Source organism: Uranotaenia lowii, chromosome 3, assembly GCF_029784155.1.
Source record: "Uranotaenia lowii strain MFRU-FL chromosome 3, ASM2978415v1, whole genome shotgun sequence".
Lineage (NCBI taxonomy): Eukaryota > Metazoa > Arthropoda > Insecta > Diptera > Culicidae > Uranotaenia > Uranotaenia lowii.
This window is the reverse complement of record NC_073693.1, coordinates 114,884,305-114,898,381: the sequence shown is the minus strand read 5'-3', so window position 1 is coordinate 114,898,381 and position 14,077 is coordinate 114,884,305. Positions and strand designations below refer to the sequence as shown.

The 14,077-nt window shown below is 41.5% G+C and overlaps 1 protein-coding gene across 2 annotated transcripts in view; it reads right to left on the bottom strand.

Annotated features, from left to right (window-relative positions):
- Positions 1-887: 887 nt before the first annotated feature.
- The window catches only part of LOC129754598 (beta-1,3-galactosyltransferase 9), a 127,362-nt gene continuing 114,172 nt past the window's right edge, over positions 888-14,077 (bottom strand). For both annotated transcript variants that reach the window (XM_055750745.1, XM_055750744.1), the window contains one exon: positions 888-6,711. In XM_055750745.1, the coding sequence (XP_055606720.1) occupies positions 5,181-6,413 (1,233 nt within the window). In that variant the 5' untranslated portion in view covers positions 6,414-6,711 and the 3' untranslated portion in view covers positions 888-5,180. The remainder of the gene's footprint in view (positions 6,712-14,077) is intronic.

Below are 14,077 nucleotides of genomic sequence, written 5' to 3'. Positions count from 1 at the left end.
GTGTTGGATTATGTTGGTTATAATTTTGTGTTTCATGTATTTTAAAGTTTGGTGAGACTTACTGCTGACGAATTTTCGTAGAATATTCGTTTTTCTATTGAATTTTGGGAGTTTTAAAATTTTTTTCTGCATTCGAACTTTGCACTGTGGACTGTTTTGGTTTTCGAGTTGTTTTTAAATATGGCGTTCACTAATTTGTGTTGGTGTAATTTAATGTTTGTGATGTTGTGTTTTGATCCTTGGTATTGTGTTTTGCTTCTTGGGTTTTGATTTTTTCCAAACACTGAAAAATATTTGTGTATGTTGAGTGTAAAATATCTGTATCCTTTTTAATGTTAACTGATGATGATGTTGTTTTTATGTGGCAGCTTTCCAGCATCATGAGTTTGTTTTGATTGTCTCCCCTGTCGATGATTTTGGCCTTATCGATGTTGAACAGGTGGTGCATAGCTGCTTCATGTTCCAATAATGCTGTTTGCTGCCTCAAAGTTGTTATCTCGTAATCCTGATCGGTGCATCCTCTGTCCCACAGTCGTTTTAGCTCGTTCGTTTGTGTTCTATGTTGTGACATCCGTTGTTTCAGTTTTGCTATAGTACATCCAATATAGCAGGCGTTACATTTCCGTTCGGAGTTGTTTGAATTTTCGGTTTGGTCTGGATTGCCATTGCATTCAATCTTGTACACAACATTAGTATGCTCGTCGTGCGGAGTTTTGTCTTTCACGACCGGTAGAAGTGATCCGATCGTTTTACTTTGTTTGGTTGCGATTTTAATATGTTTAAAACCTGGACCTAATGTTTTTGTTATTGGTGCTGTTAAGCCATCAATATATGTGAGAGATTTATAACATTTTATTTCGTTCTCTTCCATAGCTGTCGGTGACCGACAGCTATGGAAGAGAACGAAATAAAATGTTATAAATCTCTCACATATGTATATTGATGGCTTAACAGCACAAATAACAAAAACATTAGGTCCAGGTTTTAAACATATTAAAATCGCAACCAAACAAAGTAAAACGATCGGATCACTTCTACCGGTCGTGAAAGACAAAACTCCGCACGACGAGCATACTAATGTTGTGTACAAGATTGAATGCAATGGCAATCCAGACCAAACCGAAAATTCAAACAACTCCGAACGGAAATGTAACGCCTGCTATATTGGATGTACTATAGCAAAACTGAAACAACGGATGTCACAACATAGAACACAAACGAACGAGCTAAAACGACTGTGGGACAGAGGATGCACCGATCAGGATTACGAGATAACAACTTTGAGGCAGCAAACAGCATTATTGGAACATGAAGCAGCTATGCACCACCTGTTCAACATCGATAAGGCCAAAATCATCGACAGGGGAGACAATCAAAACAAACTCATGATGCTGGAAAGCTGCCACATAAAAACAACATCATCATCAGTTAACATTAAAAAGGATACAGATATTTTACACTCAACATACACAAATATTTTTCAGTGTTTGGAAAAAATCAAAACCCAAGAAGCAAAACACAATACCAAGGATCAAAACACAACATCACAAACATTAAATTACACCAACACAAATTAGTGAACGCCATATTTAAAAACAACTCGAAAACCAAAACAGTCCACAGTGCAAAGTTCGAATGCAGAAAAAAATTTTAAAACTCCCAAAATTCAATAGAAAAACGAATATTCTACGAAAATTCGTCAGCAGTAAGTCTCACCAAACTTTAAAATACATGAAACACAAAATTATAACCAACATAATCCAACACAGAAACCCAATGACAGCAGTTCAAGATAAGCCGAATCAAACTTAACAAGAAAACGACACTTTATCGGTAAGCACCAACAAAATTCAAAGTCGATTTTCACTAAATTAGCAATAAATTATAGCCCCTGATGAAGATCCAATAAGGATCGAAACGTTGGAGTAAAAAACAGTCGTTTTTACTTAAAAATCCGAGACTGATAGCCGTTAAAAATCCCTAAAAAAATCAACCAAAACAGTCGTTCCATTCATAAAGAATCTGAATTCTGAATCTGAATTCTGAATCTGAATTCTGAATCTGAATTCTGAATCTGAATTCTGAATCTGAATTCTGAATCTGAATTCTGAATCTGAATTCTAAATTCTGAATTCTGAATTCTGAATCTGAATTCTGAATCTGAATTCTAATCCCGGAGTTCCGAATACTGAATCTGAATTGAGCCGCAGCCCGTCGTGGCCTAGCGAGGATAGCCTTCAAGTCTTCTAAGCCAACGAGCATAAGATCGAATCCCGGTCACGGCAAACATAGTACACTTTCTGTTGGTTGGTGGTTTCAGCATTTGTAAGATGCTAGCCATCATGTCCTTGAAAGATAAACGCTTAGAGTTAAGAAAAAGGAATCTCTTCGAGGAAACATCAAGTTTGATTGAGATCCTGTATGTGTTTGTGTTCGAATTCTGAATCTAAATTCTGAATTTTGAATCTGAATTCGTTACTTAATCTATCGGCCTTATCGGTGAAAAGTGATGTTTTTTTTAGTAAGAACATCTTTAGATTATGAATTTTTTTATAAACGGATATTTAGGAAGTTAGAAGCAATGAAAGTTAGTAAAAATGAGCAGGTAGAATTTATTCGAAGCATTATCATCACCTACCAAATCTCATAACTTCTATCCACTCATTTTCACTGTCTTTCATTTCTTCTAAATTTAAATTCGTCTATAAGAAAAAAAATCATAATCTTAAGATCTTACTAGAAAAGGACATCACTTTGCGCCGATAAGGCCGTTAAATTAAATAACAAACATAAATTACGGTAATTGATCCCTTCCTAAAATTAGAATCTAAATTCTGAATTCTGAATATGAACCCTGAACCCGAATTTTAAATTTGAATTTCTAATCTGAATTTTAAGCTCTTTAGCAGAATGCTGACTAAGAATTGAAATATTTGAAACGGTTGGAACAAAATCAAGTTTTTCTTCAGATTTTACTCTATGGAGCCACTCAATAATGCATCAACATTTTGAGTAATATTTTTTCTTAAATCCAAAAAATTCAGAATGTCAGTTTTGTTCCTATCAAAAAAAAGAAAACAGAACGCAATTTTTGGAGTTATTTTTTATTTAAGTCATAAGATTTATTCTGCTCCACAATAACGTGTTTTTCATGAGACCAGTGCCAATTCACTGAACCGCAGCAGTAGATATAGTTGGTCAACAACAATGTGCGGATGCAAATGTAATCCCGTCCACCCTCCCAATAATCAGCCGCAAAAATGTCTGTCCCTTCTTCAGTGTGTCTGCGAACGGTCCCAACGTTTGAACTTCTCTTGGGAAGAAAAGGGCTCGGAAAAGTCCCTCCTAGTTTTAAGGTGGGTGGGATAGTCGATTGAAATGATAATGAGCTGCTACAATCAGCGCCACCTACCAACTTACTCGGTCTAAAAACAGATACCTCCACAATCTCCTGTTCTAGGATTAGCGTCTCCTAAAAAGAGCACTAGCTGCCGCAAGTGGACTGGGACACAAGGATCAACGGAACGGAATAATGTTGGGGTTGGGGTGGTTGTAATGTGGTCACTTCTATTGTATCTCGGTCCATGTGGGCCTGCAAGGAGCACAGCTGGGAATTGCATAACTAGGATAGACTTTTTGCAACTAGGTTTTATGAGTAATACAAGCTATGGAGACTTTCAAAAACTGTTTTTTAAACATTACCTATTTGAAAATTTGTGAAATTAATAAGTTTGATAAATCAAACCCAATGTGATATAAAATTCTTCAAATAGTTAGATTACTAACATTACTAACCAGTTAATGAAGTAACACGGTAGTAAACTGTTTTGAATATAACCGTGTGATGTTTTCATGAATCTAATCACAACGTGCCTGGACTTGATTAGAAACATATCTTGTACCTGTACCTGTTTATATCGGAATACAGAAACAGCAGCGCTCTGGGAGTTGCTTGCTCATGCATGCTCTTCTGCTCAGCCACGTGTAATGCCCCCTACAAGGTTCAAATGTCAAATGACATATTTAACGAAATGATGTTTGAATCGGATTGCCGTTAAATTAACTTTTACAGTCGCTATCCTTCCGGTTCATCGAAAAGGTGCGATCGGAATTAATTACTTCATTATTGTTCGCTAGCAGTTTTGAGGTTAAACGTCTCCAGCAAAGTTGATTGGATCACAAACACAACTCAGAATTGAAATTTAAGCCGCGACCATTACGGTTCTCTCCTTTGGTAACCTAGTAAAATTTTTAGTTTAAAAATAAATATACTCGGCACATTTAAATTTGCCAAGTAGGCCAAATAAACCTAGTTTTAATTCAAAAATTATTAAAATTTATTGGAATCATTATATTCTGCATCTTAAGAAAACGATCTATTTAGAATCTGGAATTAAAAATCATAATATGAGAAGCTTTTTAAATATATTTGACATAAGGACAAAACCGTTTTATTTGTCTTCATATCTTCACTCTCTGGAGCCACGAAATAATAAATTACTATATTGACCATATTGAACAAAAGCCCCAACAGATTTTAAAAGATTTTATATAAACTTTTGATTTTGAAGTCCAACAAACTTTTGTTTTTGATTGAAACTTTAAATTTTTCTTCAAATCATGCTAATTAATTTCTTATTACAAACCTGAATAAATCAAAATTTTGATTTCACACTAAGTCTTCTTATTCGACTCTGATTTTACCATTAAAATATTTTCGAAATTACTCCTCAAACAATAAATCGTAGGTTTTGTTCTATGAAAAAAAAAAAGCCAAATATAACCCATAGAAGCCAGCCGCAAGTCAAATTCCTTTCTTTCTTAAATAATTTAAATCGAAGCAGTTCTGTGTGGGATGAAAAAATTAACGAAAAACAAAACGAATGTACCTAGCTAATATCAACTCGTATCGATGAGAAAAGGCTCAAGAATCACTTTCTAGAGATTGAACAGTTCTGTGTTAAGAATTAGTTATACCTATTAAATAGTTTTTTTTTTGTTTGTTTTCAATTCCTATCAGCTAATCTAACGTTTTCGCTAAATGACTTGAGTTTTCACAACACGCACTCGTTCACACACACCTTTGTTTGGTACCTCGTCGTTCACGGCGCAGCTTCCATTGATCCGCGTTTGATTGGTTCGTTTGCTTCTAGCTGTGTACTGCTGCTGTTGCTGCTATACTATCTTATCCTAGTGCTTTTTGCGGAAATACTGACCGCCTGCCAGAGCTTCCGTATGTCCCCGTCGCGAAGGTCCGGAGTAGTGAAGAAAAACGGCTGATCGCTGGCGTTCAACCGGCGATCGATGATGGCCTCTTTTTGCGTTGCATTCAGGAGTTTTGATCCTGTCGGGGTGATGGTTACGTTGACCCGGTTGGCGATCGTTCCCGTCAGGTGGACGTCATCGATCCAGAAGTAGGGCTGCTGTTGAGCTTCCTTGTAAAGCTGGAACGCCACGTCCGGTGTGTAAATGATGGAATAACCAGGACAGTGATTTGGATAGTATTTGTTAGGATATTCCCGTATGCTAACGAACCATTTTGAGCGATAGGTTCGTTTGACGGCAGCACGGCTTATCTTTTGGCAAAACAATAAACCTGACCGCTGAGCGTAGGATTCCAGACTGTCGTACAGAACTGGTGTGTTCACGAAGACATCGTCGTCAGCCTTAAGGATGTATTTGGCTTCCGGGCAGTGATATGTGAACCATTTGAGAGCCATCACGTGCTTGTAGGTCATATTCCTGTAGGCATCGATGAAGTTCCCCTGCACAATGTCGTCATGCTGCCGGTTCTCCTCCTCAATGCGTCTCTGCAGGGTCGTCGAGTTGACCGCACCGAGCAGGAAGACTAGTTTTGCCCGCGGATCGAACTGTCCCCAGGTATCCCGGATGGTATTCCGTTTGTACCAATTACTGGGCGCTGAATGTACTAGAACTAAAATTAACGGTGTCCATCGTTCGTCACCTTTAAGGCTATCACTTCGCGTGCTTTCACGCTTTCTCCTCTCGTTCGCACTGGTGCAATTGTTGAAATTGATAGTAAATCTAAAATCTTTTAAATCTATTAAACTGCTATAATCATCTATTGGCAACGTTTCGACTGCATTCAGTACTAGTAACGTAGGCCACGGTGGCACTGGGCTGAAGCTTTGATTGAGGGCCTGACCGTAGAGTAGTGGCCTAGTATCTTCACCACTTTCCCCAATTCCTCCTCCACCTCCTTTACTGCTAAGGGGGGACGCAGTCAGGGAGGGTATCGGTTGCTGCTGCTCGAACGATGGGACCGCGCCCCCAAGTCCGTTTCCAATGCCCCCGGTGGAGGTGCTGTTGGCCTCTTGGAACGACATGTGCCAGCCCGTGATCAGAAGCGTTAGCACTACGAGAGCTCCGAACAGGGGACGCCGCTCGAACATGACACATTCGGGTCTGCGGAAGGAACGGGGCGTTGTTGTTTGTGTGATTTGCCGGCTTCTAGTCTCGTGTACCAATCACGCTGCCTCTGCTAATGGTAGCATCGGGTCGCTGACCTCTTCCTCCTTCGGTTTGTTCCCCGCTGATAAAACACGTGACACGATAGCGGACTGGTTGATGGTTGTTTGCATATGGCACAATTAGTCGCGTTGGGTTTTTTTCTCCTCTCCTCCTCTTCTTCTACTGAGTTGTGTGTGCCTAGCGGTGGTATGTGGGGTGATTAACGCATGGTGCAATTATCTGAAACGAAAACAAACGAGAAAGAACCTATGAGCACAAACAGCTAACGCCAATTTGAATACTTAACATAGAAAATAATTATGCATATTGCACCTGTTAGTGAGGTAGAGTAATTTTTTACACCGGCTAATGAGTAATTACTCAGTCTGGACAAAAAAAGATAAGTTCTCTACTCCTATATAGAAGGTTGCAGAAAACCAATACCAATTTAACTAATTTCTGTGCCGAAAATGCGCTGAAAACTGTACTATGCCAAAGATGATATGTTTGAAAAAGCACAACTGGCATAAGGAATCAAGCTCCCAAGCAAAATGATTCATGACCATTACGCTCAAGCGAACCTAGAAAAACAGTTTATGAGACTTTCATCCTATTGGATAATTCATCCCAGAAACAAGAAAAAAAAACCACAGTGCCGTAGGGAAGTGAGTATCGAACTCACAACACCATTTTTATATCGTCTTGCCAATCCGACATCTTAACCAGTGTACTACTTGAGCTTGATGCAGGTCGAGGGATACGAAATGTGCTTTGCTTACTGTCTGCCTTACATACTGCTAAAGCCTCGCAGCTTGGCCGGTGGATTGAAATAAGGGAATGTTTTTTCGCTTTTGCTGCATACACAAGCACAGCGCTCGGTTCGCTGGCTGCCTGGTATTGGCTGGTATTTATTTCCATCTTCCCTTGTCTTGTGATGTGATAGGCAGGGACGTGAAAACGTTTTTATTTTGTTTCATTCAGTCATACGCAATGAGGTTGCGCTGGGAGGTTAATGCCGGCGATCGCAAATCGAATCATCCCCGGTCGCGTTCTTTTTTTATGCCAATGATGCTATGATATTGATCACTCACGATTGGCATAGAGGCTGAATTTCGGGCGTAGAAGCATTCGTGCAGCGTTTCGAGGCGAAATGTCACGATGCTTCATGGCGATGCAATGACAAATAGAGGAGTAGCCCGTGTCTTCTACAAAAGTCCCCCCACCATTAAATAGTGTATCAGCCATCTTTACAAACAATTACACAGCCTTTACCCACACAATCAGAAGCATCACAGCAATTTATGCATCAGCAGGTAGTGCATCCGTTGCCCAATTTTGTGCCTCAATCAATGCAACATAATATTGTACCAACTATTTCTTCTTTGCCACCTTTGACGTCTTTGCCCATTAAGACATGTCAGCCCATGCAAATCCATCAAACCTCCCAGTCAAATGAACACGTTTTGCTACAGTCGATCCCGCGAAACAACTTCGCGGGATTGACTGTAGCAAAACGTGTTCATTTCCACAAGTTCTACAACGGAACCATAGTTCCAAGGAACGATTTCGGTGCGCCGACGAGTTTGACGCAGCAGTTAGCTAGCAGCAAGGCAGTCTTTTTCACGGGATTTGTATTACTACCCCAGTGATCCAGCGGAGGGGCCGTTATTCATCGCAAACTACGACTACACAACGGCGGTGTGCGGGTTCTCGAATGGCGAAAACATGCTGCTTCTACAACGATGCTTGAAGAGACATGCTTTGGAGATGATGAGGAGTAGTTTAGTACTTAAGGCCACGATACCCCATGTCATCGAAACGTTGCGGTTGCGGTACGGGAGGCCAGACCTGTTGATAAACAACTTGCTGCAAAAGGTGCGAGCGATTCCGGTACATCGAGTGGACAAGCTGTAATGATTGATGGAATTCGGAACAGCAGTGAAAACGCTGTGTCACTACATCAAGGCAGCCAATGAGTATGACCAGTTATGACCTTCGGAGATTACATGGCCGGGATCGTTCGGGATGCAGCGAGTGTCATTCCATTCAAGCCTGAGCAGCATAACACAGCCAATCGTGAGAAGCTCAAGCCCAGAGGGTTTGTGAACTCTCACTATTCATCGCCCGAACAACATGATCCATGGAAGAACAAGGTGGAAGCGCAGATGGAGAAGCAGAAGAACTCTGAAATCTTCGAATGTGTTTGCTGTGGAAAGAACGGTCATCGTGATTGTTACAAGTTTAAGGCCCTTTCAGTATCCGAGCGTTGGAAACTTACTTGTGAACGACATCTTTGTTTTTCATGCTTGTGCAACCACGGTAGGCGTCCTTGCAGAAGCGGCATCAAGTGTGACATCGTGAGCTGTAAATATCGACATAATCCGTTACTACATTATTTGTCGGAACAGAGCTTAACGCAGACTGCAGAAAACCACACTCATCGATTCCAAGATTCAACAACACTCTTTCGAATTGTTCCTGTTACGGTGTACGAAAGTCTGGGATGGTGGATACCTTTGCGTTCCTAGATGAAGGATCGGAGTTGACACTCGTAGGGGACGGACTTGCGAAACAGCTGGGATTGAGTGGAAGTCTTCAACCTCTCTGCTTACGCTGGACAGGGAATGCATCGCGAGTGGAGTACGATTTACGCATAGTCAGCTTCGAGATTGCGGGTCCCGATAAAGAGAAGCGGTACGTATTATCAAACGCTCGGACAGTGGGATGTCTGAGTTTAACGAAGCAGAGTTTCCAGGCAGAGGCGGTGACGTTAGCCAGCTACAGTAACGCCAAGCCGCAGATACTCATCGGGATAGATAATCTTCATCTGTCGGTTCCCCAGAAAACGAGAGAAGGTGATGGATCCAGGCCTGTCGCGAAAAAACACGGCTTGAATGGTGCGTTTATGGTCGGCGAAGTGGAAGCAGAAGTATATCCGTCAACATTCACAGCTGCAAGTGTGAAGCAGATGGCTCTTAGAACGTCCCGAAAGGAGAACGTGCTGTGACGAAAGGCTGAATGCAAATCTCCATGAGCATGTTCTTAAGTATAAAGACAAGGAATAAGCAGCGAACCTACCTAATTAATGGTCCGGCGCCGATTGTCCGACGCATAGGGCTGAGATAAAAGATCTCCAATGCTGGCGATCCCGAGCCAGCATCTTCACTTGCTGCCAGCCGAGGTTCTCGTCAACTGTGCGGATTTCAGCGGCTAGACTACGCCGCCACGAACTTTTGGGCCTGCCTCTTCTTCGATGCCCATCTGGATTCCAGTCAAGCGCCTCTCTGCAAATCTCGTTTTCATCTCTTCGCAGCGTGTGCTCAATCCACCTCCACTTACGTTCCTGAATTTCGATGTCCAGCGCCTTATGATGACACAAAAAACTTGCAGTTTTCGCGTTGTCACCGCGTATGTGCACCAAGTTTCACACCCGTACAACAATAAGGATTTGACGTTTGAGTTGAAGATTCGGATCTTAGTTCGTAGAGAGATCTGGCGTGAGCGCCAGTCCTTCTTGGTACCACCATCAGGCATTATCTGGCTACCAAGATACTTGAAGCACTCCACTTTCTGAATCTGTTGTCCAGCTACCACGAAATTGGGACGATTTTCTGTGTTGATTTCCATCGAGTTGGTCTTTCCGACATTGTTTTTGAGACCTGCTGCCTTGGAGCTTTCGGGAGGTCGTCGAGTTTGCTTTACATGTCTTGTTGTGTTTGGGCGAGCAAAACAATATCGTCTGCCAGGTCAAGGTCGTTTAGTTGCTCCATTGTTGAAGGATTCTACGGCAATCCTTGGTTTTGCCTACAGTCAATCGATCCAGTCAAGATCTCATCCATCCATACAATATGCAGCGAAGGCAACTCTTAAAGAAGGAGCGGTGATAACCCGAAACAGACAGCGGCGATGAAGGTTAGCTATGGGCAAATTAAGTGGGAGATCTCTGTCATTCAAGAAGGCGATAACATTCCGGAAAGAAGCCCGCTCAATCGACGTTTACCATACAACGACGAAAATGATATGCTCTGGAAGAATGTTATTTTTGGTTTCCTTACCGTGATTCAACGTCTTAGTCGAAGCTGTATGGCCGTGCGAGCCGTGCATTTTGAGGCCGTGAACTCACTCTTCTCATCTTCCGGTATCCTTGCAGTCAGACGGTTTGTGGGACACCGCGGTGCACCGGCTATATTCTTCGTTGAGGCCTCAAGAGTACTTCAGCAGGAGATTAACCAAGGGCACTCCAACACTTTGACGAATGCCGATCCCAAGTGGAAGTTCAATCCTCCGGGTGTATCACACATGGGGGCCGTGTGGGAAAGACTGGTGAGATCTTTCAAGGTGGCAATTGAAGATGGGTACTTTGAAGTTAAATTAGACTACGAGGGGTTCCATTCTTTTAAAGTGGAGGCTGAAGGCATAATTCATTAAAGGCCTCTGACCTACCTCCCCTCAATTCCTCTGAATTTGAAGCGCTTCCTCCGAACCTCCGAAGTTCCATTTGAAACCCAACGGAACCTTCGGGAAACATGGGGTCTGATTCAACGGGAACTCGACATTTTCTGGAGACGCTGGACGAAAGAGTACCTTTCTATCTTGCAACGGTAAGACAAGTGGTTCCAAGACGCGGAACCGGTTGAAGTTGATAGCTTGGTATTGATCGTGGACCCAAAGACCCGCAACGGCTGAGTATGCGGACATGTGGTGAAGATATTCTTCGGATCCGTTGGCCAGGTCCATACAGTGATGGTGGCGAATGGTTTGTTGAAGCGAGAGGTCCATTACCTGGCCCGACTGGACGTGTTAGTAGCGGAAAGGATCAGAGCAGTGCAGTCTCAGAGACGTCTGAGATGCACCCGGAGGAGGATGTCGGCGCCACTGGCAGCCCAGCCCAGGTTGTCAATACATAACACTGTGTGTGACTGTCTTTTTCTTATAGTGTATAAGCACCCTGTTTGATTTCCTGCGCATTGCGAGCGTCTATGTAAACACGTTAGAAGTGAAAGTTAGTTGCCGTGCATTTTAAGGAATTTTCGTGATTCTCCAGTAGGAATGGTATCACTAGAGGCCACTTGAGGAAGTTCAACAGTTTTCTATTCCTCCAACCGTAAGTTGTCTTTTGATAATGTGTTATGATAGATAAACAATTCATACTGTTTGTTCGTACAGTGATCGCATATTCCGATACCACTCGATTTGTATATGCAATTGATGGTTTGCATTGTACTCCGTTAAACGTCAGTGCTTAATGTTGTTTTTACTAGAAACAATTCGAATCATTATAGCCTTATTTCACGTTTTATGTTTAGTAATATCCTGGTCCGGACTGGATAGATCCGAAATCGAAAAACGAGCAGCTTAGCGTAGGCAACTTTTTCGCACTAAAATGTTTTAATTGTGATCGAATTTTAACCTCAAACTTTGTACTGAACAAAACTATTGTTTAGCTTTGAAGCTGCTGTTATAAATAAACACGACTCTCGAAGATTAGTGTCGAGCCTAATTTGAAGTAACAGTGATACAATATTTTTGGAGAACGGTGATGAACTTTTTGTTTTATCCAAGCAAAAGACTCGGTCACAATTTCTCGACAACATGCTGATAATCAACTTATTTTTTAAAGCAGAATGTGAACTTTGGACCACATTCTGCTTTCGAAAATAAGCTTATAATTTCTATTCATTTATTGATCTTCCCCTATCTTCCAAATAATATACACGGGTTTATATAGTCCCTCGCAAAAAAAACCTCAATGATATGGGTTATCTATAAAAAAGGTGATTTGCGTTTGAATACCTCCTAAGCAAAACGTTTCGTTTAACTTTTTAAAATAGAGTTAAACTTTTTCAGTCTCAATCAGTGTTCCGAATATCACTCAATTCTCATGAGAGACACTGAAACGTTTTCAACAGCGAAAGCAAAACCTAAATTGTCGGTTGGTTTATCTCCCAATGGGTCAAAGATTGTGTCCGACAGCGCTGCTCCGAGAATCAAAGAAATAAAATTTGAAAGAGAGACGTTTCTTCTCCAGTTGGAATTCTCAAGTGAGTGAGGAGCTACCTGATTTTCAGTTTCTTTTTTCAGTCAATAACTTTTCTTGCTCAATCACTCACTCACTCACTCGTTTACTGATCGATGATCGAATGCTGTCTGCCTGATACATCTTGCTTTGTTGTTGCTGTTGTTGGGGAGGATTAAAATAGTCATTCAAACACGCAGGCAGTACGTATGAACATATGTTTCTGCCGCTTTGCCAGAAAGTACGCAGGCAGTATGAACCGATGCAAGGCCGCATTGATTGAGTTTGAGTGAGTGAGTGAGTGGATTTTCGAATTGGATCTTGTATCAGTCAGTGTCTCAATCACTTCTGATACACCAGGTAGTGCGCTTGAGAGATCGACTTAGATGCGAATCCGCTCTCGCTTTTGAATTCTGTTTACATTGAATTCGCATTGTCGCTCTGCCGAATCTCTAGGGAACAACAGGCAGCAGCAATCGGCTTTGAATGTTTCCAACTAGAAACCTATCATGAGCGTTTCTTCCGAGTGATTTTCGGAAGACTGGTCTCAATAAATAAATTTTCATAAACGTTACGCATATAACCTTTGTTCAGTGTTCCCTGAGTATTAACCTAATGCGGTAATATGCTGATTGTTTTTCCGCCGAGTTACATGACGTCCGGGCCTTGAGTAAAAGTTTCGTTCACCAGCCGACGACGATGACGACGCTTAGCTATTTAGCTATGTGTTGATTATACAAATCTTAAAGCGCGAAATCTCATTTCGCCCGGTTTGTTTATATGAAGGAAAAAAAAAGCAATTCTTAGCGTGTGAAAAATCGATCCGAACCGTTGAAATTAATTCCACGGCACGGCAGCAGCGACGGGCGTTGGGCTTTCCACCCTGTCGGACTGTTGTTTTTCTTACCCCAGCCAGCCCCAGCAGTTAGTGGGTATATTTAGTTAGATGGAGCTACTAAGAGCTCTCCGTCCGCGTCCGGATAATTCCGAGACGCCCGATGATGTTGCTTCAAGCATGATTAGAGAGAATAAGATAGCGTAGCAAGAGTAGAAAAATATAAAAAAAAGCGCGAGCAAGTGGGATCGATTAGATGAATGGACGACGACGGGAAACGGCCGGGATTTGTCTGGATTTACGCAGAGAGCGTGGGTGATAGATGAACTTCCAAATAAGGGAAATTCTATTTACTTCGGGAAGCACAGAGAAAAGCACAGTTTGATAGTGCGAATAATTAAATGGCGGAATAGCTTTCCAGGAAACATAAACATGACACCAGTAACGTATTTGTGCTCAAACTATTTTCGCAGAAAAAAAATAGAAACAATATTACGTCTCTTTTCTGTGGTCAGACTGATTCATTGAAAGGAATCGACGTATGGGAGCAATAAAATTGTGCGTGGTCTTCGAAACCCATAATTCTTCGAATCACTTCCATTCAAAAGGGAAGAATCTGTTTACAGGAATTCAGTGGAATCTATGAAATTCTTAAAACTGTTGAAAACAATATGGAAAGGTTAGAAAATCTGAAATTTGATTTCGAAATCTCATTTTGGAATTTGGATTTTAACATGAAACTGAAATCTAAATCT